The sequence below is a fragment of the Anopheles arabiensis genome, chromosome X, assembly GCF_016920715.1.
Source record: "Anopheles arabiensis isolate DONGOLA chromosome X, AaraD3, whole genome shotgun sequence".
NCBI lineage: Eukaryota > Metazoa > Arthropoda > Insecta > Diptera > Culicidae > Anopheles > Anopheles arabiensis.
In genome coordinates, this window is record NC_053519.1 from 12,120,251 (window position 1) to 12,146,844 (window position 26,594).

General features: G+C 47.0%; 1 protein-coding gene across 3 annotated transcripts; it reads left to right on the forward strand.

Moving 5' to 3' along the window:
- The first annotated feature begins 8,037 nt into the window (after positions 1 to 8,037).
- On the forward strand, positions 8,038 to 26,198 carry LOC120905815 (phosphatidylinositol 4,5-bisphosphate 3-kinase catalytic subunit beta isoform). 3 transcript variants are annotated; one of them, XM_040316996.1, is made up of 6 exons: positions 8,038 to 9,337; positions 9,408 to 9,463; positions 13,784 to 15,176; positions 17,957 to 20,815; positions 20,895 to 21,014; positions 21,088 to 26,198. In XM_040316996.1, the coding sequence occupies exons 3-6, from the start codon at positions 14,832 to 14,834 to the stop codon at positions 21,214 to 21,216; spliced, it is 3,453 nt and encodes a 1,150-aa protein (XP_040172930.1). In that variant the 5' UTR covers positions 8,038 to 9,337; positions 9,408 to 9,463; positions 13,784 to 14,831; the 3' UTR covers positions 21,217 to 26,198. The 3 variants fall into 3 exon arrangements, with proteins under 3 accessions (XP_040172930.1, XP_040172931.1, XP_040172929.1); XM_040316997.1 differs by lacking the exon at positions 9,408 to 9,463 and having other exon boundaries at positions 8,038 to 9,130; positions 9,193 to 9,337; XM_040316995.1 differs by lacking the exon at positions 9,408 to 9,463.
- Positions 26,199 to 26,594: the final 396 nt, after the last annotated feature.

The following is a 26,594-nucleotide window of genomic DNA, read 5'->3' on the forward strand; positions in this document are numbered from 1 at the left end:
CTTTAAAGTGTTCTCAGCATTCTCATGTTAAGCCTAATAACATTTCTACTTATCGACGTGTATCGATTGCCAGAACAAAAACAGTAATGAGACTGCGCAACATGACTTGTTCAAACAGTCATGCGATGTAGACGGCAACAGCAGGCCGAGGACATCTCGGGAACGACACCAAACATCTTTAGGACAAAGCGTTTTCGCAACTTAACTAAACTAAACTTGACCACAGTCATGGAAGCATATCTGCTAATACCGCATAGCAAGAATGTTAAACCGGCGAACGATGCCTTGTGCTGCAATATTTGCGTTTTAACCCTTTCCTGAAAAGAGAATAAAATATCATTTAATTAAAAATAGTTACAGTCAAATGATGTGAAGTCATTTATCCTATCTTTTTAAAAACGTCCTTAAATATAATCACATCATACCTACGAATCATAACGATACATACTAGTGGAGTACTCTGGAGCGCACCCACGACTCCGATCCGACTCCAACTATTGTTAGCCCGATTCCGACTCCGGCAAATTGGAACAATTAGATCCTCCAGATGACTCCGGATAACTCCGTCCGTAGCCGATTTCGGATGAATCCAGACGATTCCGAACGACTCCGAATTACTTTGAAAGGCTCCCAACGACTCCGAACGACTGCTAACGACTCCAAACGACTCCGAACGACTCCGAACGACTCCGAACGACTCCAAACGACTCCGAACGACTCCGAACGATTCCGAACGACTCCGGGCTACTCCGACTCCGAACGACTTCGGGCTACTCCGACTCCGAACGACTCCGGACGACTCCGGACTACTCCGACTCCGAACGACTCCGAACGACTCCGAACGACTCCAAACGACTCCGAACGACTCCGAACGACTCCAAACGACTCCGAACGACTCCGAACGATTTCGAACGACTCCGGGCTACTCCGACTCCGAACGACTTCGGGCTACTCCGACTCCGAACGACTCCGGACGACTCCGGACTACTCCGACTCCGAACGACTCCGGACGACTCCGAAAGACTCCAAACGACTCCGAACGACTCCGAACGACTCCAAACGACTCCGAACGATTCCGAACGACTCCGGGCTACTCCGACTCCGAACGACTTCGGGCTACTCCGACTCCGAACGACTCCGGACGACTCCGGACTACTCCGACTCCGAACGACTCCGGACGACTCCGAAAGACTCCGGACGATTCCGGACGATTCCGCACGACTCTGGATGATGCAGGGCGGATCTACCTTCTGGAGTCGATTCCGAATTTATCGGAGTCGGGTCAGAGTCGACTCCGTATTTTTTTCCAACTTTATCCATCACTAATATATACATAATCCGTTTCTTTCCATTTTTGTGATATTTTTATGCAACAGCTGAAAACACTGTCATCATTTTAAAGGTTTAAGTACATTTGGTTGCAGCTTTAGTCCCTGTTTCGTACATAATTTGTTTATACATTTTATGTATTCATTGTATAATACATTCAAAATGATTGCCTTAACATTATAATCAAGCAAGTGCATGATGCATATATTTGTGGTTCAACTAGATTTAGATTACCGCTACAAGTAGCTTTTCTAGTTTGCAACTAATACACTGTATAATTATGCTAATGCTATGACAATGCTCTCCTGACACTCTAATTTGCGGATGAAACCATTGCTAGACTGATTATTCATGCACTTATTCGCCGTTGTCGTCGTCATCGTCATCGTTATAATCTTACCTTGTTTCCGATGCAATGATGCAGTTTCTGAGCATGTTCTCTTTTCGATGCTGTAGCATCTATTTTGGGCCAGTCTGGTGGTACAGTCGTCAACTCGTACGACTTAACAACATGCCCGTCATGGGTTCAATTCCCGAATAGACCGTGCCCCAATACGTAGGACTGACTATCCTGCTATGGAAACAATAAGTCACTGAAAGCCAAGCTCACTTCACCAGTGGGTACAGGCAGGCCTTGACCGACAGCGGTTGTTGTGCCAAAGAAGAAGAAGAAGAAGCATCTATTTGTCCTGGACACAGTGGCGGATTTAACGGTACGCGGACTGAGCGGCCGCGGGGGTCCCGTCAATGTAGGGGCCCCGTGTATGGTAATTCCAGCATATAGAACAGTGTGTACAGTAGTCTCAGCAAGAGCTAGATAGGGGCCCCATGGATGAAGGGGCTCATAAACTATAGGGGCCCAGAACAGGGATTCTGAGCACCCCCCCCAGCAAACCATGAAATTGTGTTTGATTAAAACCTAATGCAACTATATGCACCCCCCCCCCCCCCCGCTCGACACCAACCGGGGGGCCTCCACTCCTTTTAACGCTTAGGGCCTCCAACACCCTAAATCCGCCACTGCCTGGACATTTAACAGCTCAGAAGGCTGCTGTACAGCATCTGTTGTCGACAATGTTGCAGCATCCGCTTGATATTTGCCTTCGTGCTTCATCGCCACTGCACCACACATCGTGCACTCCATACATCCGATTTAGCAATCGAACCTTCTTCCATCAATGGTCCAGATGAAAGTCTATAACGTATTAGCAAGTGTACCGATTGTGGCTATAACGAACAATATTTTCGCTCTAAAACAGTCAATTTACATGCTGAAACCACAGATGGATTTTTTATTTCAAATATGATCATTTTAACATATTTATGCATAATCAGTTCCCTGCTGGACACTTCGGTTTGTAAAATATCACCCTTTTAACCTTCATTTCTATAACCACCTACCCGGGAATGTTTTGCTTATTCTTTTTATGATAACTTTTTATTGGATTATCGAATCGATCCAAAAAAAAATTAGAATGCATAGAGAAACATGTTTTTAAAAGTGGTAAAAAAATCAGAATTTTTCAATTTTTTAAATGTGCTTTAAAATATAAAATCAACTTTTACCCCTTACTTCTATAACCACCTACACGGGTAGGTAATAATACAATAATTTTGGTTTCGATTAGTCGCTTATTTTGAAATGATATGTATAGTAATGCCATAGAATCTATTCCAAAAGTTTTCTAGCTCTTAATATTCTTCTAAAGTCACATCGATTGAAATGATTGCCCCGACAGTCGGGAAGACATGGCGGTGTATTAGTGTCAGTTGAACTAATTGCTATGCATTCAATTTATGTAACTAAAAGCCGTACTTCATAAATTTATAAAATAAAAAGAAGTGTTGCTATTATAGCTGCATAGAATAAGTTAAATAAGACATTTTTTGACCAATAAAAATACAAATTCCCTTATAAAATGTATCCTACACGGAATATGTGTTTTAAGCATCATTTAGTTAAAAGTGTTATAGTAGTAGTAGAGATGTTTATAGTGGATAGAAAGAAAAAAATACTATAAGAGCGGCTTACTGCAGAGAGAGCACGCGAGCAGCTGGCTGCATTCTTTCATCTAACACTTTCATACGAAAAACCGATAATCTGAACGAAGCTCGTGTTGTCCTATTGCCAAGTACACTCCCGTTCTTCCCTGATCGATAGTTTGGGCAAGTCTTGGACAGGAGTATCTTCAAGATGGTTGGACAATGGCTAAACCAATTCAAACAGACCACCATGATTTGCGCTCATCTGCGTCTCATGCTGAAACGTTAGCTGGCTTCGGTATAGCTTGCGGGTGATATGAAGGATTGTCAGGAGATATATGATGTATTTTTGGACACGGTGTTATCAGTGAAATAAGAAAGTAATTTTTTAAGTAAAGTAAAGTAAAGTAAAAATTACTGTAAAAATTGTTGAATACCGCCTATAAAATTGTTGTGAACTGAACTATTTGCTCTTTATTTATACACTTAAAACTTTACATTTATAAATAATATACACGAAATACAAACACGTTAAAACGTAGGCCGCGCGCCAGCCGCACCGAGCGCCCCTGCCGAGAGCTCCTGCTCGATCGGCCTTCGTGCACACTCTGCTCGGCGCTCGGCACACACTAAGCCTTGCGCGCTTAGTGTGTGCGACAGTGTGCGTGTACACACTGTCGTCCCCCTGGACGTTGACCGGTGGCAGCGCAACTGCCACAGCAAGTCCAGGGGTCGGCACGCACGGCTGCCCACAACATTTCCCCCTTTATTTATCCGGAGGGGTCGAACCGACACGGGATATTCCACTGAGGGAATACCGGTGTGGTGACACCCCCCGGCCGATGCTGGTGTATTCGGGGGATGCTGTGGCGCGGACGCTTCTGCTTGCCCTACGGCTACCGGCACCCCTTTTCCGCCCCGCCATCACCTTTAATCGCGCTCGATCATCATCGGCTACGATTACTTGCGGCGGCGGTGATGCTGCGTGTACCTGCGCCTTTCTCTGCCCCGCTATCGTCCCTTTGCTCCAGGTCGGTGATGACGATCTTGTAGCGGCGGTGCTGAAGATGAACCACGGGCGGCATAGACTCTCGCCCTTCTCACGAACGAAGCTGTAGCCGGGGCGGCATGACCACCTCGTCCCCATTCCAACCTGCGATGCTGCTGTTGTTGATCCTGGGCGGCATGGACCCTCGCCCTACCTTTACACTTTCCTGTTGCTGTTGCTGCTGCGCTCTGCTACTGATGCTGATGCTGGGCGGCATGGATCCTCGCCCTTCCTTCACACGTTACTGTTGCTCGTGGTGCTGGATCCAGGGCGGCATGACACTTTCGCCCTCTTTGGACACTGTGGCTGCCCCCGGGGCGGCATGCCACCCTCGCCCCCATAGTACAGGGCAGCACCCGGGACGGCATGGGTCCTCGTCCCTTTTCAACACTGCATCCAGGGCGGCTTAGATCCCTCGCCCTCTTAAGACACAGTGGCTCGACTGCTGTTGTAACTGCAGGGCGGCATTGATCCTCGCCCGCTGAAGCTGTGGCTGCAGCCTGGCGGATGACGCTCTCGCCCATAGCCCGGCAGCAAGGCGGAAAGCTTCCTCGCCGATGACGCTGCCGGCGTTGCTTGGACTGCAGCCTGGCGACCTTCACACGTCGCCGAGAGTGGGCACCGCTGCCGAGAGTGGGTCCCCTTGATGGGACGGCAGCCGGGGGCCTCGGTCTTGGCGGTGGCGGCGGCCCAATCCTTCCACGGAATCCCGGACCTTTGCCATTGCGATGGCCGCTACGATGATGCAGCGAAAGACGTGCCCAATCGCGATGGCGTCCGCGGGTTCGTACTGGGATCCCCCTTTCGCAGGAGGATCCCATCCTCGTCGCCACTGTTGTGAACTGTGTTCGTTGCACTTTACTTAAACACTTATTACTTTATTCACACATATTAAAACATACATAATAAATACTGATGAAACGTACAACACTTTAAAACGTAGGCCGCGCGCCAGCCGCACCGAGCGCCCCTGCCGAGAGCTCCTGCTCGATCGGCCTTCGTGCACACTCTGCTCGGCGCTCGGCACACACTAAGCCTTGCGCGCTTAGTGTGTGCGACAGTGTGCGTGTACACACTGTCGTCCCCCTGGACGTTGACCGGTGGCAGCGCAACTGCCACAGCAAGTCCAGGGGTCGGCACGCACGCCTGCCCACAACAAAAATATTCTGCCTGATTCTTCAGGATCGCCTTGTCCCGCACGTCGAAGAGATAGTAGGAAACTATTAAAGAGGATTCCGAAACGGAAAATCAACCACTGATCAGATCAACCACCATGCGGCAGATCTTGGAAAAGATGGCTGAATACAGACACGACACATACCATCTCTTCATTGACTTCAAAGCCGCATATGATAGCATAGCCAGGGTACAACTGTATGACGCTATGAGCTCTTTTGGAATCCCGGCCAAACTGATAAGGCTAGTTAGTCGTCCCACAATTCACCTATCTTGGGTCAAAGGTCAGCAACGACAACAGCATGGAAGCTGAGTTGCGCGTAAGGATGCTGGCTGCCAACCGGTCATTCTACAGCCTGAAAAAATCAGTTCACCTCAAAGAACCTGTCGCGACAAACGAAGCTGTCACTATATAGTACCTATATAGTACCGGTACGCCTCTGAAACACTGTCCAAATCTGACAGGACACTGTCCAAATCTGACGAAGCCCTTTTAGCCGCGTTCGAGAGGAAGATGCTCAGAAGGATACTTGGCCCCGTATGTGTGGAAGGACAATGGAGGAGCCGATATAATGACGAGCTATACGAGATGTACGGCGACCTCACTGTTGTACAGCGTATTAAGCTCGCCAGGCTCCGGTGGGCTGGACATGTTGTACGCATGGAAACGAACCACCCAGCCCGTAAAGTCTTTTTAGGCCGTCCACAAGGACAGAGGAGGCGTGGTAGGCCCAAATTGAGGTGGCAAGATGGCGTGGAGGCGTCTGCCATTAAGGCCGGGATAACGGACTGCCAGACGAAGGCGTGAGACCGTGAGCGGCTTCGGACACTCTTGAGGCAGGCCAAGACCGTAAAGCGGTTGTAGCGCCGGATAAGTAAGTAAGTAAGTTCAATTTTCCAGTCGTTTAAGCTTAATCTGTGGCGCTTGGGGAGAAACCCGGATAAACGGCGCTCCGCTGTATTAGTAAAAATACGCATTCAATCGCCTTGCTTTCTTCACACAAATTGTAAATAAATATCATATCTTTAAAAATATATCATGTAAAACTGCAACGCATCCCTGTGACACTGGTTTAAGCTTATTTTCGAAGTGGCAAACATTACATCAATATGCTATTGAACCTTATTTTGGATTTTTCTTGGTTATTTGTTATATAAGGGTTATGAAACTTATAGGGTGTCCATAGAACACTTTAATTGATATTTTTTAAGCATTGGAAAGTATCTTTGTAGTGAAATAATGCTTAAATAGAGGGTGCCCATTTTGCCCCACATGCCCATTTTGCCCTGCTTTCCCTTATCATCAGCTGATTGCTTTGATTTTGACATTCGGAAAAATGTAACTTGGGTCATTCGGTGCTGATGCGACCGTAGCGCCACCTGGTGTACGTTAGCGAAAGCAAAAAGGTAAGGCCGTAAATACACGGACCGGAATTTCGCGGCCGCGGAATTCTGCTTGCTGAAAAATGTATGGATATGACAGTTCGAGCGAAGTTGCACTTTGTCAATGGGTTTGAGAGCAGGCGGAATTCCGTGGCCGCGAAATTCCGGTCCATGTATTTTCGGCCTAACGCTTCTTCAATATAAAGGTCGGGCTACATTGATCGTACTCGCAAGTTGTAATTTCGAGTGTAATTTTTCGGCTTACCGAAGCATTTTGCCAAACAATTTGGAACCGCTCCAGAAAATATGTTATGTTTCCATGTTTTTTACTTTAACTGCACTGGAAAAGCTTTGTAATTGATAGACAAACATATTGTGCAAGTATTTCAGCCGTTTTCGCATCAAAAAACGATGTAAAAACTACTAAATTTTGAGAGTTTCGGCACGACCATTCCCTCGATGACCAAAAAAAGCTTCCACTAGCCGCCGCCAGATGCGCTAGTGAAAATCAAAATTACACCACGCAGTACGATCAATGTAGCCCGGCCTTAACGTAGAGGGCTGAGCCTTAAGGCCGGGCTACATTAATCGTACTCGCAAGCGTAATTTTGATTTTCACTAGCGCATCTGGCGGCGACCAGCGCAAGCTAGATGTGGGTATAATTTAAGTGCCAAAATTATTCATACTTGGTGTCTCATCAAGTTTCGACCAGGCACCTGTTTGCCGTAGGAAATGTTGATAAACGTCCATAAATTGCAACAAAGTAGGCCGTTAATTGTTGTTGTTGGACAAATCGTCATTCATACAAAGCACTGGGCCACATTTTTCCCCATCTTCCAATCTGTATCCATCATTGGGTAAAATTATAGCCTCCTCGACCCAAAACGTTTTTTGACAGATAAATTATACCAACATGTAGCTTCAACCCGCCACCGCTAGATGGCGTACGCGTTCACAAAAATTACACTCAGGAGTACGATCAATGTAGCCCGGCCTTTACTTTTGGTCTTTTACCCCGTGTTTTTGTTGGCCGACCTCTTCGAGCCGATGCTGTAAACGCGCGTGCACATACGCACACACATGCACATAGAAGCAAACACATACACATACACGCACACACACCTTCCACCCGGTGACCGCGCGCGCGCTCGTACACACGCACGCCAGACACAACAAAAACAACCATCCGTGTATCGATCCATTGGTGATTGGTCTGGCACGCCAAGGTTGGCAGGTAAAAGAGTGGCCGTTGTCCCTGTCGTGTCCGGCTTTCCAACCATCCATCGCGGTACGCAGGTGCGTCTTCACCGAAAAAGTGCAAGCCGTCGGCGTCATCATAGCGGCCACCAGCAACAGCGGGACACGGTCTCCCCGCACGTCCAGCCCCAGGCCCAGCACACAGAAGGGGGCTCCACAGGAGGGGGCCCAGTGACCCCACGCGGCGCAACGTGCCGGAAAAGCAAAGGATGACGCCGCACGCCGACACGCACACCCAAGTGACCAAGGGACGGCAGACGGCACGGAACAACGGCACAGAAAAGTGACTTGTGAGTGAGTCAGTGAGCGCGTGTGTGTGTGTGTTTGCAGATTGTTTGAGGTGTTCCCTGGTGTACTCACCCGTTTGACCATCGCCGCCGTCCCCGGCCTGTGGGCGAGCGTTGCCATTGTTTGTTTACCTCCCTACCGGACCGAACCGACGGTGTACAGCAGGAAGAAGCAAGCGGCAGCAGCCACTACCACAGCCAGCAGTGCATCCGTGCGCTTGACGAACCCAGCGATGGATCGGCGGACAGTGTGTGAATACATGTGTGTGTAAAGTGTGCTATGTGTATGTGTGTGCAGGGCGACCGTATCCGATATTCTGCAATCAACTGACCAGCAGATCCTGCAACAGCTAGCGGGCTCCCCATCCCACTGGGACTGTCATCGTTCGCCAGGGCAGCTGATGCTGCCAAGGAAGCTGGTGCAGGGGTTGTGGAGGAAAGAGAAGGCATCGTTTTTTTTGTGACACGAATTTGTTACTTCAATCAAGCGTGACCCTGTGCGTGTGCGCCTGTGTGTGCCCGTGTCAACAATCAATAGCATCATACCAACCACCGCCAGCCTCCCTCCTCCTAATCCCACGCTCTGCTAAACCTATCACGGACAACGCGAGCAACGCTACCTGCACCTTTCCCTGTTTTCGTGTTTTCTTTCCGTCTTGTTCGTGTGTATGTGTGTGTGTGTCAAGATGTGTGCAACGAAACTACATACCACCGTGATGCACTTGCAGCCGGAAAGTGTCCGCACCGCCAGCCTCCACCAGCTCCAACTCCGGCAGCTCCAGCACCCGTACGAATGGTTCCCGATGAAGCGATGTCGGTCACTAGACAGCAGCGGCAGGCACTGAGTGGAGGATGGTACCATCCATCGGGCGGGTAAGGCATGTCCCTCTCACTTCAACCATTACTGTTAATGCTACGATCGATTTGCTTTTACACCTTTTAGGCTCTCTGATCGGCTGTGGTGGAAATGGATTGGACAGTCTGCGCGACCGAATGCGGGTTCGTGTGTTGTTAGCGAGAAAATCACCCCGCGGGCTCACTGCCACTGAATGCTGCGGACGTTTTACTGTTATAAATTTGTTTTTATTTTACATTGCATCCTTTTAAAAAGGCAAGCAAGGCAATATGGTTGATACAAATCCGGACAGTCCGGGGATAATAGGATCTGTCTGCACATTCTGTGTTGCACGGGCGCGGGACGAAACACGGCCGATACGTTGGGCCATGGGAGGAAAATCGCATGCGTTATCGGCTCAAAACAAATTTTGTCTTTTTGGGTACCCCACTTGCTGACCGTCATATTGTATATTTTTGCCTAGAAAGTGAACTTCTTGTTTTGCGTATTGCGAAAGTGAAGACCTTTGTTCCTGTGGTGTGAGCTCGGAATCGGACCAATCCAAGCCAATTCTGATTTCGGAGTAAATTCCAATGTCGGAGACGATTTTGATTCCAGAGCCAATTCCAGAACCGATTGCGATTCGGAAGCTGATTCTGATTCCGGAGTCGATTCCGATTCCGGAGCTGATTCCGATTCCGGAGCTGATTTCGATTCCGGAACCGTTTCCGGAACCAATTCTAGAATCGATTCCGGAAACTGATGCCGGACCTACTATCCGCAATCGATTCCAGACAACTTCGGAGCTAGCCGGAATCGATTCCGACGAAATCTTCATTTTTCCCATCACTACTTTATTCAATGTTAGGTGCATGTTTGCAGCCATATTTTTTCATTATCTTTTAAGCCCGTTGGCAGATTCGCGAGTTTGAAGAAATGGAACCAAAAGTTGTGACGCACTTTTAGTTCGGTTTTCGAATCAATGCTAACACGTTCAGTCCGTCGCTGATTTTCATCAACTTTCCGTTTCGCCGGCATCTAGAACGCAAAGCTGTGGATTTTGATCCTAATGAGTTTTTTCGCTATAATTTCAACTCTGCACCGTGCATCAATGCTGTCGTATGTAGGATGAGGTTTTTATCAACTGCAATCATTCTTAGAACACTGTTTTCTTCTCTCAGCAGGGGGCAAGTAAAATAACAGTTATTGTTTAATTGTTTATTGTATTTAAGTGATTGGCCAAACAAGTGGCCTTATCACTGAATTAAAACTAGATCCTTAAATAACTATCACAAAGAGCAGGTTAAACGCAGTGTATAATGTCAAGACGCATCAACAGAATCTTGTAGGTTGGTGCCAGTCAAATAAAGTGTAACGCTGATTAAATTTACGGGCCATCGCAGTCATAGGGTCGTTCTCGCTGTATGCACGTCTTATAAGGTCAGTTCTTATTAGTCTGTAGTTACGGAACACTCTAGGAGGGACAGTTGTATTGACTCTAGCCAATAGTTCTGGCAAATCTATCTCACCGACAATAAGTTTGGACATAAACGTACATTGGGCATTATAACATCTCCTAGCAAGTGTGTCCAGACCCAGTGCTGCAACATGTCACTGTCAATGGGGCCCTTTCCGTTGTAAGTTGGTAGGCTGAAATTTCAGCCTGTCAGCTGTTTGCATTGGATAGCTGTTTTCGAGCAGCTATCTAATTGAGTATAATATACAGGGCTTATCCCAAGGTTTATGAATTTAGAAGGCTGATTTTTATCGCTTCTGCTTCTGAATGAAGATTTTAAGAGTGTTTTGAGTATTCGTCACGCCTCAAGAAAGATTCTTTGAACAAACGTTTTCACTCATTCTGTTAAAAAATGATATTCAAATTTGGTTTAAAAAACATGCTATGAGACCACCTCGACTACATACACTTTAGTTCTAGATTCCACCACGTGATCTCTTTAATGCTCCTTGGGGTAAATGTAAACAACACCGTGTTTTCGAGCAGGTACTCGAATCTAATTTTAGCTTTGAGGCTAGAATAATCTAGACTGAAAATTGCAGGCTAGTTTTTTGTGTGGTTTTGTATGGAGTGTTTACATGATTTCAGCCTCCAACTGTCAAACTCCATACAAAAAAAAAACTGACTAGAATCGTGAAGGGCCCCAATATCATAAAAAAATCTGACTGAAACAAAATCCATATCAGCGTCACGTACTCATTTGTGATTATCAGAGGTGATACTCAAAAAGGTTGGTATGACCAATACATGCTTCATGGCATTTTTGCGACCATCGCTTTTTCAGTCACTATGTCATGACTTTTTTTTACTGTGATCAGTTTTGCAAAATGTCACTGACATAGCCATGACAAATTCCGGCTGAAACAAAATCATCTCAGCGTCACGTCATGTCAGCGTCATGTTTACTGTCATAATCAGAGGTATTTTTGCGTCCATCACATGCTTGGTGACATTTTTGCAACCAGCTCTTGGTCAGTCACTTGGTCGCGACATTTTCAGTCGGTGATCATCGCGATGGTCATGGGAGATATACGGTGCTTGCGATTAGTTCCAATAAACATAATGAACATGTTCTCTCACTCTGTTTGACCCGCCACAAAATCACAACAGTCAGAGCGAGAAAGGATGCTCATTTTGCTGCTTGGGACCGCACGCCAAGTACATACCAAGAATGTCGTGATTATCACCGCCGGTAATGACGTGACCAAGTGAGTGACCAAGAGTTGGGTGCTAAACAAAATGTCATCAAGCATGTGATTGGTCCACCAACTGTTTGAGTCTTACCTCTGATCATCTCAGTTGTTTACGTGAGCTGATTTGAGCTTCGTTTCAGTCATGAGTGTTGGTGACTGTAACAGAAGCATTTGGCAGCACTGTTCACAGCCAGAACAAATCATTATTATGCTTGCGCTGGCATTAAGCTAAGCTTGTCAGTCAGAGTATCGCGTTGGACTCAAGCATTCGCATGTCGCGTTCGACATATCATGACGCACTTTTATTGAGTATCAGCAATGAGCATCAAGCTACCACAGTTATGTTCATTGTTTTCGTTGGTGGTAACGCAATTTTCCCCAGGGCCTGCCACCGGCATATAGGAAAGTTCATTGGCAGGCCCTGGGATCTACCACCAGGCTGAACGTGTTAAACAAAAATCAGATAAAAACAATCTTATTGGTCTGTTGGCTAATAATTTGACGAAAGATTTTAAGCATGTATTTTCCAGTTGAGAAACAAACAAAAAACGAAAGCTTATGTATCGTTCCCGTGGGTCGACCGACCAAATTCAACAGTCTGACTTTCAACTTTTTACCTGGAAGCACGCGCCAGACATGACTACGCGCAACGAAAAAAGAAGTAGAACAAAAGATCAGACTTCAATTTAGAATTGATTTGTCTGCTCGCCCGATAATGTTCCATCTCGCTGTTGTCTCGATAGCAACCCGGAACGGTGGATGTAACGGTACAGTTAAAATTATCACGAAAATTGTGTCTCGCTCTGACCAAAAAGACTTCAATGCAACGGAAGCGCACGAATACGAAAGCGCACGGTTGTCCGTTTGGTGGCCCATCTCCCGGTGCATTACTGTTCAATGGACCGTCCCTCGCGGTGATGTGTGTCGCTTACCTCCCATTTTCTGCACGATTTCCTCGTACCCTGGCGGGTAATTGTGTGCCTGTGAAATTGTTCTACTGCTGTGTTGTGCAGCTAGGATCTTTGTTTCGCTTTCCATCTTTCCGTTGAACCGTTAACGGTGCATTGGGTCGGAGTTGAGGCAATAAAAATTCTGCCGGCAGCGGTCAGTCGTTTAGGCTACTTGGAAGGATCCACTACCCGTAGTGTGTCTCCGTTCGTGTCGATTCGTGCAGGCACAGTGGGAAGACGTTAGCTTGGACGAGCGTTGCTGTGCGTACACAGACGCGAACGTTTTCAATTGCCGTGTTTGGCAAAAATATAGTGTTAGTGTCATCAGTGAGAGTTTAAAGATTGCCCGAATTGGGTTAGTATCATCGATAAAAGTGCAATTAATGAGTTGATGCTGCTCAGAGCAAATTGCCTAGGAACAAATAACACGGTCGGAGCCCGTATGTAGCTTTGCCGCCTACCCGCAACGGACACACGGCCGTATGTGCCACATCTGCAAAACGCACACAAGGCAAATGTGATGGAAATTCGAACGCGGGGTTTTGCTCATTTGATTTACACTCAGCAAGCGCATGGAGGCAAGCTCGCGACGCCGGTTGCCTCATTTTTACGACCATTTCGTCTTCGCGTTGCGTCCACCATGATTTTGCCGCCTCGGTTATCCAGCTACTTTTGTATAAATATTGTTAACGCTTTTGCCTACAGGTCTTAGGGCGCATGTATCGAGTTGGCCGTATGCGCACATCCCGCGTCGCGCCATCTCGACCGCTGTGTGAGGTCATCCGCATGTTTAATTGAATGTATTGTGTTTCTTTTCCTTTTTAGGGCTAACATGCTGTGAGCGGACGCTAGATGGGCGCCCAGCAACCGGCTAAGAAGCAGTCTTAGCTACACGCATTGCTGGAGGAAGGAGTGCGCCAAAACTAGTCCCCTCGTCCCATTTAGTGCGCAAGATCCCTCTGAGGCAGTAAGCGAAGCATCATTTGAAACTGGATTCGCAACGAACGACCCTTGGACAAGTTGGAAATGTAATTGCATTCGTCATTCACCGATCCGCGATCGAAACCGCGATGGTAGACCGATTTCAGACGAGAAATTATTGTAAAGGAAGAAGTAAGAAATGTGAGCTATAGGAATGAATCCTGGTTGAAGTGCAATATTGTGTGTGTGTGTGTGTGTATATGTGTTTGTGGGCCCTAAAGTCTAAAAAAGGGGCTAGGTGTGTAATTTATCATACGTGCAAAATATGTGTTGTACCGTCTCAAGTATTTATTGATGATTTGTGTATAAAAGACGATAAGCGCAACCCGCGAACTTCATCTCGGCAGATGAACATTAAAACGATACAGTTAGATATTTTGGACTGAGTGCATACGTAAAGTAACGTTAACAGTGTTATATGCTTAAAACAAACAATTGTTGCCTCATGCGTCGACCAGCTGCCTAGACTAAGACGACTTGCTATCAAAAGAAACGCCGAGCGAACCTCTTGCGTCCCTTACTCCATCAGCACGCTCTTCGCCCCCTCATAAACGGGATCATTCCATGGCGCCGCAGTAAGGCCAACGGTGGCAGGAAACCAACACTCCAGAACACGCAGGCACACAACAAGAGGTGGGACGCGGCAGTGGTGTGTTGTTCCCTCTTTACTGTGGTGTGCTCGAATTACGCTTGCCTTGAAGAATTTATCCCCCACTTTGTGCGTAGCTCAAGCACATGCGCAGCCCTTTTTCTTGCGCGGCAGGAAATTAAATTGCTCCACGCTGTGAGAGGCACTCTCCAGCAAGCGCCACCCCCAATAGCTCAAAAAGCATCTAGAGGAAGCGGATTACTAGAGCCCGGAAGAAGGGAGGGGGTGCGGCTAAGGCAACGGATGCGAAACGCGACGACTACCATGAAGCGCAACACTACCACGATGCCGGGGGGAACCGATTCTAGCTGGTCCGTTCCACACCGGATTTATCTGCAGCAGCAGCAACAGCAGCAGCAGCAACAGCAGCAACAGCAGCAGCAGCAGCAGCAGCAGCAGCAGCAACAGCAGCAGCAACAGCAACAGCAACAGCAACAGCAACAGCAGCAGCAACAGCAGCGGCCACGGTTCGATTACGGATTCTGGAAGAATCCGGACGAGACGACCGAACTGATCTTCCTGATGCCGAACGGCGTGATGATCACGATGTACATACCGATCCATATTACACTGGATGAACTGAAGTCGGTAAGTGCCCAAAGTAACACCTCAAATCTTATCATAGTATCAAGGATGTTGTTAGCATTATTTATGTACGATTTGTTACATCGGGTAGAGGGGGAGGTTAACATCTGTTGAGGAGATCAAATCAGGAGGTAGCTCTATTGATCCACACTCTCACCATGTCTCGCAGTCGCTAGTGTGAGAAGATCTAATGCTCCTCTCTCTTATTGGGCGCTTATCACATGCTCTTATTATACGAGAGCAAAGATGACGAGGAGAGTGAGTATCCTTTCTCTATCTCCTTCCTATCTTTGCGGGATGCTGCACCAATCAAAACGCTACTATCGCGGATCAAAATACCAAGCATCGTAACTAGTGTATCGTAACTAGGGTAAATCTGATTCAGATTCATGAATCTGAATGAATCTTTGAAATGATTCAATGAATCTGAATCCCAGATGTAAAGATTGATGAATCTCCAAATATTCTTGAATCACCAAAGATTGATGAATCTCAAAAAACTTATGAATTCTTGTGAAACTTATGAAACTTATGATTCATGAATCCATTCATGATTCATGGGATTCATACATCTCCAAAAAATCATAGAGCTTGAGCTTCTCATTATTCTTCTTTTTGAAGCAACAACCTACATGGTCATGCCAGCCTATACAGGCTATCGGGACTTCTTGGCAAGTCCACGCAGCCGGATAGTTTGTTTTGCTACGGGGAGACGGTCCATTATCGGTCCTCTGTTGTACAATTGCTATACGGCCGATGTTCCTGCATTGAGGTCTGGCATTGATCTGGCCGTGTTCGTGGATGACACTGGTGACACGTTGGTACCGGACTTCAGAGAAGCCTTGACACGTTTGTCAAGTATCTGAACGACTGGAAAATTAATATAAACTCAAACCCTAGTAGTCCCATACAGAACTGGCACCAGAACTTCCACAATAGAGCGTAACTGGAAAACAAAATGATTATTTACAGTCAGATTGTTTTGCCATCGATAATCTAGGGATGCAATGTTTGGCATAAATGTTCAAATTCAAATCTAAAATCGTTACAATCACTTCGAAATAGGTTTTTGAAATTAATAATGAACTTGCCAAATCGGTACCCCACCACAGATCGGCATGCACAAACTGGTTTGCCCATGTTAACGGAGAAGATACAGGATATCCTAGATCGACTTCGACAGACCTGTATGAATTCATATTCGGAAAGTATAAGGAACTTATTTTAGTACCCTAGTACGCAATTAAGGTGAAAGCTGAATCTAAACGATGACGCTTGCACGTGCTGTGTATCCTTCGTTTTGTGGAGGATTAGACAAAATGCGCCGGTCTCGTAGTACTGTCGTCAATTCGTACGACTTAACAACATGCCCGTCATGGGTTCAATCCCCAAATAGATCGCGCCGCCATACGTAGGACTGACTATCCTGCTATGGGGGGAAATTAGTCACTGAAAGCCAAGCCCACAAGTGGGTACAGGCAGGCCTTGACCGACATCGGTTGTTGAGCCAAAGAAGAAAGACAAAATGCGGATGGTGTGTTTTGTAGGGTCCCCTGCAGGATGGGATGTGTATGCATGCGTACGCGCTTTTGCGTCGATTCTGTGTGTCGATGTTTGGTAAGATCGCGCAAATTAACTGTTTTGCAAATCATACATCTCTAAAGATTCATGAATCCCTCGAGATATATGAACTTTAATGGCTTTATTAATATTTTAGATTCATGAATCTTTGAAGATTCATATAACTTTCGAGATTCATAAATCCTTGAAGATGATAGATAGATTATCATCAATATCATCATCATTTCTTCCTACGTTACAGTTTGCTATACTAGGGGAGGAGGGTGTAGAAAATTTGCTATTTTTACGTAACGTTATTGATGGATGACGTCATAGAGGCTCATAAAGACGAGCTTCTTATGCGCCTAGTTTCTGTCTACGACTTGGGCGCTTATATTTTCTAAGCTTTTATTCGCTTCTGTCCGGAATTTGCTGACAGATGCAGTTTTGATCACAACTTATCGATCTTATTTGTTAGCTTTGGAGTTTTGATAGTATGAAAACATACAGAATATGTAAACATACAATAAGCCAGTGACACTCATAACAAATTATTCTTTAGACATGTTAAGATAACCAAGGCATAGGGAATGCTTTATGGGTAGAGTTTATGACGCCGAGACTGAAGTATGCATCCACATGTTGGAAGCAGCTCAGTGCGATGTATATATGCTAAAAATATGACAAAGAACGCATGATGTTTACAATTTCAGACTGTTGCATTGCTATTTATGGGTGACGAGTGACTCATCACAATTTATTCGCTCTTCTGTTCAGCTTCGAAATTTTTGGTTTTCTTTCTTATAACTTTACGTCAGAAATGAAGCGAACGACACCGTATTTCAATGATTTTTAACAAACAAAAAATTACACAAAAATAAAAGGGGACCTCGCGTAACAAATTTAATCCCTTGCAGGGACTCACTCGTATCTATATCTATATAGACAGGCCGACAAAATCGCAGTAGACGTCAAATCGATAGACCCATTCTGGGTGCCGGTTTTCAAATACGTTCACAAGATTGGAACGGAAGCCAAATCGATAATGTTTAACGTTGGTAGTTTTGTGTATTTTTTCATGAATTTAGAGCATTTTCAAGAAATGATAAAAACAGATGCAGAACTTGAATCTATTATGATTGCAAATATTTACTTCAAAGCGTTGCTGCTAGACGATCCAATTCCTAAAACAAACGTTTTATTCTAATCCCTCCCCGTTGCAGGACGTTTGGGAGGAGGCAGAGCGGTACCCACTGTACTGCCATCTGGGCGATAAGAACAAGTACTGCTTCGGCACCCTGGCGGCGGGCCGGACGAACAGCAACACGACGTACGAAAATGAGGCCGAAACCCGGCTGATGGACGTGCAGCCCACCCTCGGCATCCTGCGCTTCGTCGAGAAGAGCAACGTGTCGGAGAACACGAAGCTGATGGAGAACATTAGCAGCCTGCTGGACAGTAAGCTGCCGGTGAAGACGCTGGTCAACCCGGAGGTGAACGATTTCCGCGCCAAGATGAGCATGCTGAGCGAGGATATCGGCAGCCGGCGGGCGGTAATGACGCGGATGGAGCGGATAGCCTACCAGTACCCGGCCAAGCTGGTCAGCGGTGCACACGTGCCCGAGCCGATCAGCCGGCGGCTGACGAACGGCGACTTCTGCGTGGTGGCGATCAGCACCGATATGCAGCTGACGGTGAAGGTACCGTGCCGGGCGACCCCGGACGAGGTGCTGAAACGCATCCTCAAGAAGCAGAACCCGTCGAAGGCGCGCAATGAGAACAGCAGCACGGAGTACATATTGAAGGTGTGCGGGCGGGAAGAGTACATCTATGGGGCGCACCCGATGATCAGCTTCCAGTACGTGCAGGACTGTCTGTCGCGGGACGAGACGCCCACGTTTGTGCCGCGGCTCGTCCGCACGGTGGAGGTGTTCAAGAACGACATCTACGACGCGCGCGAAGACTTTACGCAGTGGTCGGCGTCGGCCAAGCCGACCTCGCTGTACGGCGGCAGCATCAGCAGCAGCAGCGGGTACGGCAGTAGCGCGGGCAGTACCTACGGCACCCAGTCGCAGCAGTCACACACGCTGCGAAAGGTGAAGTACATCACCAGCTGGGAGATCGACGCGAAGCTGCAGTGCACGGTGCACGAGATACGCGGGCTGAACGTCGAGTCGGACAAGGAGCTGGGCGTGCAGCTTGGGCTGTTTCACGGCGGCAAGTCGCTGTGCAAAACGGAGCGCACGCGCACGGTCACGGTGAACAGTGGCGCCGCGACCTGGAACGAGACGATCCTGTTCGACATCAACGTAAGCAACGTGCCGCGCATGGCGCGCCTGTGCCTGGTGGTGTACGAGAACATGCGCACGGCCAAGGGGACGGGCATACGGACGCGCCGCACCAAGGACGGGCTGATCAATCCGATCGCGTGGGTCAACACGATGGTGTACGACTACAAGAACCAGCTGAAGGTGGACTCGGTGACGCTGTACACGTGGGACTACGCGGAGGATGCGCAGTCGGAGGACATTCTGCACCCGCTCGGCACGGTCGAGCCGAACCCGAACCGGGACAACATGGTCGTGTCGGTGCTGCTGAGCTTCGGCACGTACGGTCCGGAGGGGCGCATCATCGTCTACCCGGGCGAGGAGGAGCTGCTGTCGCACGCGGCCAAGATGAGCCACCGCAACGAGCATCTGAATCGCGAGAGCGCCGAGGACACGCGCTCGATCCGGGCGATCATGTCGGCGTACATGTACAACGACCGGCTGAACGACATCCACGAGCAGGACCGTAACGCGATCTGGGCGAAGCGGCGCGAGTGCATGAAGCAGATGCCGCAGGGGCTGCCCTGCCTGCTCTACTGCGTCGAGTGGAACAACCGGGACGAGGTGTCCGAGATCGTGTCGCTGCTGCAGGAGTGGCCCAAGCTGCTGGTCGAGCGGGCCCTCGAGCTGCTCGACTACGCGTACGCGGACAAGTACGTGCGCCGGTACGCCGTCGACTGTCTGCGCACGATCGAGGACGACGAGCTGCTGCTGTACCTGCTCCAGCTGGTGCAGGCGCTCAAGCACGAGTCGTACCTGAACTGCGATCTGGTGTACTTTCTGCTGCAGCGCGCCCTGCACAACCAGCACATCGGCCACTATCTGTTCTGGCATCTGCGGTCCGAGATTTCGGTGCCGTCGGTGCAGGTCCGGTTCGGGCTGATACTGGAGGCGTACCTGCTCGGCAGCCCGGAGCATGTGGCGGTGCTGCTGAAGCAGATGCAGTGCCTGCGCTACCTGCAAACCTGCTCGGACAACGTGAAGAAGGGCAGCAAGGAGAAGGGACGCACACTGCTGATCGAGCAGCTCGCCAAGGAGGGCCACGTGACCAGCGACCTGATCAGCCCGCTCAACCCGAGCTACCGGTGCAAGGCGGTCCGGACCGACCGGTGCAAGGTGATGGACTCGAAGATGCGCCCGCTCTGGATCGTGTACGAGAACAGCGACGCGAACGGCGACGACATACACATGATCTTCAAGAACGGGGACGACCTGCGGCAGGACATGCTGACGCTGCAGATGCTGCGCATCATGGACCGGATCTGGAAGAGCCACGGGTACGACTTCCGGATGAACCCGTACAGCTGCATCAGCACCGACCACAAGCTCGGCCTGATCGAGGTGGTGCTGAACGCCGAAACGATCGCGAACATCCAGAAGGAGCGGGGCATGTTTTCGGCCACCTCGCCGTTCAAGAAGGGTTCGCTGCTGGCGTGGCTGCGCGAGCACAACGGCACCGAGGACCTGCTGGCGAAGGCGATCCAGGAGTTTACGCTCAGCTGCGCCGGCTACTGCGTGGCGACGTACGTGCTAGGGGTGGCGGACCGCCACTCCGACAACATCATGGTGAAGAAGACGGGCCAGCTGTTTCACATCGACTTCGGGCACATACTGGGTCACTTCAAGGAGAAGTTCGGCTTCCGGCGGGAGCGCGTGCCGTTCGTGCTGACGCACGATTTCGTGTACGTGATCAACAACGGCCGGACGGATCGGGAGGCGCAGGAGTTCTGCCGCTTCCAGACGCTCTGCGAAGAGGTGCGTACGTGCGGGAAGGTATGACGTTTTAAGCGCTTCGCTTTATTAATTGTTTTTGTTGTTGCTTTGCTTTCGCCAGGCGTTCCTTATTCTACGCCAGCACGGCTGTCTGATACTGTCGCTGTTCTCGATGATGATCTCAACCGGCCTCCCGGAGCTGTCGTCCGAAAAGGATTTGAACTATCTGCGGGAAACGCTGGTACGTATTGTGCGCCCCCCCGCGAGTGTCCCTTCTTCTTATTCGCCCACCCTGTGTGTGTGTGTTTTTTTAGGTGCTGGACAAAACGGAGGAAGAGGCGCGCACCCACTTCAAGCTCAAGTTCAGTGAAGCGCTTGCCAACTCGTGGAAAACGTCGCTCAACTGGGCATCGCATAACTTCTCCAAAAATAATCGACAGTGACACCAGTATCATCTCGGGCGGAACCATCAGACGATGTAGCTCTGATGGCAGTGAGCAGCGAGGTGCGAAAGTGAGCCGCGGAAAGTGATGCAGCAGACAAGGGAGGAATAGGGAGTGCGAATGTTATTTGTATTTTGGCGGAGAGGTTCTGAGACCGTAAACTTGAGCGAGTTAATTCACAGAAAAGGCAGAGAAAAGGCTTCGTGTATGTGACACACATGGCTATACATGTTGTAGCTATATACATTAGGTAATATTTGAAACGAATTGAAGCACGGTAATGTGTGCTGTTAGGAAGAATATGTTGAGGAAGGGAGCGTGTGCAAGTTGGAATCGGTCAACAACCGATTGAGTTACTATTACTACACTTAGTTACGTATCTTTTTTTCATTTATTGTTTTTGTAACCACTTCTCAGTACAACTATAACTGAACATGTTGACGCACGCCGCTTACAGGGTTTGCCAGGGGTTATCATAGCTGTGGGACACTTTGTAAACTCTTTCTTACGAGAAATGAACTTAATATAATGGAATGGAATCTGACTCTATAGCACCCTTGTTGGACAAATTCAATAGGAATTGCCAAGGAGCCTGTCCAAATAGGGTGCCATAGAGACTAATTTCCAGCTTATGAAGTTAACTTGAAATTAGAGAGTGTCAAAGAAGTGTCCCACAACTATGAGAACCCCTGGAAAACCCTGTATACGCAAACGTACGGGGGATGGGGACAGTATTAAGAAACCACACGATGGCGAACAAATGGCCAGGAACTTCCACACCTGAAATATTAGTCGAAATGCAATTGAGAGAAACAGCTGAATAGGATTCCATTGCTAATACAATGCAAAACATGATTCACCTGTACCTTTAGCAGATTTTCCAAACCGCTTGCGTTTCTTGTGACAACTTCGCTTACCGGAGAGGGGCACGCGCAAAGGCTGTAAATAGAGATAGGGCATACAAGTGGGAAGCAATTTTGCATCATTTTCCATTGACATTACAGCTGCGGCTGAACAGGTGCTTGAGAGTAGGAAGGCTATTCGTTGACCTTCTCTCGAGGCGCGTTATTTGTCTGTACATATTCCAAAGTCATTAGAGCGATTCTATTGCTCATCGTTTCATGCCCATAGCTACTCTGTGTGTTCTAGCTGATTTATATAAAATTCCTTCGTTCAAGTTCACTCTATCTCTGTATTGAACAAAAAAAAAACCCTTAAAGTGTGTCCCTTATGCGACAGTAATCGAGGATCGAAGGTAGCAGGAAACAAGTGCACCCAGTCGTGGCACACGCCTTCAGAGTAGCTGTGTCGATCACAAAACCTTGTGTCCCGTTTGTGTGTGAGTGTATGCGTGTTTTTTTGTTTTGTTTTTTAGCTTACATGTTTTAGAAGATTAATGTGAATTCTGTTCAAACTGTTCGTGCAATAGTGCAGCTGTCTGAGCTTTACACTAAAGCAGTTAGCATATTTGTGTGTGTTTGTTTTTTTGCTTTCTTTAAGTTTTAGCTCAAGTGCCCCCACCCTGCTAAACAGCATTATGTATGTCATAAAACACACTCACAACACTCCGTTTTATGCAGCAGACTAGACCCCCACCCCCTTCCTCCCCCGGCGTTAAGTAAACACAAAACATGATTTTTTTTTCTTCAAAAAATGCGAACGCTCTAACACGGGCGTGTGTAATTAGTGCATTAAAAATGTACTGGAGCGCTTACACTCCACCTATTTATATAGCATCACACAATCCATTCTACGAGCACAACCATACGTAATGTATATCAGTAGTACAGAAAAGAAAGGGAGAGATAGAGAGAGAGAGGGAGGAAGAGAAGCTCCTATTTTATTGAATCACATTTCCATCTGCACCAAAACGAAGTGAGTGCACCGTAACGCGCGGGGTGCATTTTGGTGTGCTTTCGGGCGCCACTCATTGCAGCCCACCCACACTACCCCAGCAGCCTCCATAACATAAAAAAAAAAACATACCTGGTATTCCGATCTACAAAAAGCTCTTTTGCTTTCATTATGTGCAACCATATATAGGGCGGTGTACGCCAAGGTTAGCGTAGGTAGCTTCGATGTAAGCCACTTCGGTTACACGATTTTAAATGAGTTAGTGTTTAGATGATATTTTAGATTGTTTTTTTTTGCTTCACAGTGTCACATTCGCTAGTCTGTAACAGATTCTCTAGCTTCATGAGTGAATTGATATGCGGTATACATGTTCACGTTTTTTTTTTACAGAAAGCCTGACATTTTTCAAATAAGTTAGATATTTATCTGCTGGCTGATATTTCATTACATTTAACCGTTCGCAGTCATCATCTCATGAAAAGGGCGAATCCAAAAACGGTGTGCGGACTATCGAATGTGCACTGTATACGATATACTCGCTCAAGCAGACATACGTAATGATAGGAAAATGAGGGAATGGAGCAATGCATCGCTACCAATAGAGAGAAAGAGAGAGAGAGAATGTTTCCGGATTTTGTTAAACCGAACTAAAGTGCGCTTTAGTGAATTGTATAGTTTATTTACACAGACAACAGACAGCCTGTGGCAAGCTAGTGGGAGAGACACACTGATAATTGTACATAGCAACCAGTTCAGTGAAGAGGTGATAACATCTGCAGGCGAAGAAAATGAGGCGACGAATGAATGAGCTTTATTGAGCACTATTCTCTATACATATTGTCTTAATTTAAAAAAAAAAAACAAACATGCGATTAGGTTAACCAACAGTACCTTTAAAGTTCACTTATGGCGCCACTCTGGTCCTTTGGAAGCTTTTAGGACATGCTGTAGATTGAAACTTGCCTTAAAATTGTCCAAATCTGTCGTAATTGTTGATAACTCCTTTGAGGACTCCTTGAATGTATTTATCAGCCCGTTGCCCAGGAATTGTTATTTAAATTTCTCATGTGTTTTGTGATATGTACTGGGTGTAATTATTTTGAAGCTTTTTTATCTGTAACCTATTGATCATTTCTGTGGCCCTTTGTAATGTTTCGGTCTTTCGTTCGATGTTCTTACTCAAGCTCAACCATTTTCAGCCCCACGTTTCTTGCCTTGCCACAGATGGCTGATGAAACCCACTGCGAACCGCCAGCATTAAGCGATTTAGATCAGCTAGATTCACGGAAAGCGTGGTTTTCGTGCTTGTAAAAAATTCAAAAATCTATGTTTTCTCTATTAAGTTTTGTTTGTTGGAATTTTACGCAAGCACGAAAGACGCGCAAAGTTTGAACACTTTGGAAATGCCACTCACTTAATACAAATTCTCATAGGTTCAGAAAACTGTAGCTTAACTTACAGATGCGGCGGGGTCTATCCGATCGATGCATCGGTTCTTATAAGGCTGGATCGACTCGATGCCAAACCGAATCGTCTCCACTTAGTAAGAACTTCACCTATCAGGCTGCGTGACACAAAAACAGAGTATGGATTCATATAATGGAATCGTTCAATCGCTCAGGGGAATGTTGCAAACCGGTAGTGTAATTTTGCACGATTGCAAGCACACTATGGAGTCCGCATTAGACTGGAGTAGCCTTTATGGTTGCATAATTCTACTATTGATTTGCAACAATCCCCTAAGCGACTGAACTTTTCGATTACTTGATTCAAAACACCTTGCAAGTGGCATCGTGATCTAGAAGTCGCTGCAAATTTAAAAGAAGAAACGTAACACAACTTGACCAAACCGCGGACGCGCATCTGAAATCGCAACAAAATCTAGGATAAAGTGCGTTGCACGATGAATGTATAAAAACTGTGCAAAATTAACGTTGACAAGAGAAAAATCATTAAATGGCAAAGCAGAGGCAAAGAGACCATTCAACATGTTGCACATCACACAGCCGCAACAAGTGATGTGTGAACATTTATATCAATAGATCGAACAATAGGTAGCGATAGGTTCTGGATGTAACGTGTGCATTAAGACGCAGAGAAAGAGCGGGGAAGGGCGGGCTATATTGTACCACATAATTTTATTAAACATGTAATATTTGTAGGCACCCAATGAAATGTACTAGCGTGTAAGATGTATCCTATAATGACTAATCATTAAAAAAAAATCCTCCATGGTACAGCTTTTCGATCTGCTGTGCGAGTTTTAGTACGACGTTGAGATAAAACTGTTAAACTGGAAGGCGAGGAGCAGCGATTTGATTCACATCATATAGCAAACTTAATCGACTTTCACCTCCCGGTACAGTAGAAGAAGTGGAAGAAAAAATTACACTGGAAGAAGGTTAAACGAATGAATCAAATGGTGACGCTACAGGGATTAAAGCAAGAAATCACATAAAAGAGATCAACAAACACTGTTGCTAAGATAGACTGCTGAGGCTGAGCGGAGGATGTGATAGGCAAGGGTCAGTGAAGAAAATTATAGCAGGGAGGGAGAAGAGCCGGTTGAAAACGACCCCCTCCCCCAACGACGTGAAACGTAGTAACGATACTGCTTAAATCGTGCGAGTGTGTGTGTGTGTGTTTGTGAAAGTGAGTGTGTTTTATGTCTATTAACAAAATTGCTCCAAAATATCAAACACACCGTCGCGCGAGGCTAGTAGCAGATACAGATGCGCACGTATCTAGCATATGTCATACCACAATCAATCAGAAAAGAACAGACATTTCACATTCAAACCACACAAACACATAAAGTACAGGCGTATAAGAACAGGTAGGAAACTGTTATGCGAACCAGCTTGAGGCGAAGAATTACACGCACCACAGGCATTAGTAATAGACGGAGGAGAGTGAATGATAAAACACATTGAGATTGAGAATGATCCTAGCAAGTTGGAGCGTTGGTTTACAATGGAAGGTGTGCAAAGGATTGTTTCTGTGTGTACGTGTGTGTGTGTGTGTGTGTTTATGTGATGTGTACGTGTGCCTGCGATGGGCACGCGGACAAGGATAGAAACAGTTTATGAAGAAGGGAAATAAAATCACTGTACTTTTCACAAAACATATTTATTTTTGTTTGTCTCCTATTGATTTAACTCCTCAGCATCTGTAGATGGCTGTAAATAGTTTTCTTCTTCTTCTTTTGGCTCAACAACCGTTGTCGGTCAAGGCCTGCCTGTACCACTACTTGGGGGCTTGGCTTTTCGTATGACGGCACGGTCCATTTGGGGCTTGAACTGATGACGGGCATTGTAAATAGTACTGATGGGAAAAATGAAGTTCGAATCGAAGAATCGATTCCGTCTAGCTCCAAAATTTTCTGGAATCGATTTCGGATAGCAGGTTGGGAATAAGTTCTCGGAATCGATTCCGGAATCGGCTCCATAAATGATTGTGGAATCGGCTCCATAATTGATACTCGGAATCGGAATAGGTTTCAGAATCGACATTGGAATCGAAAT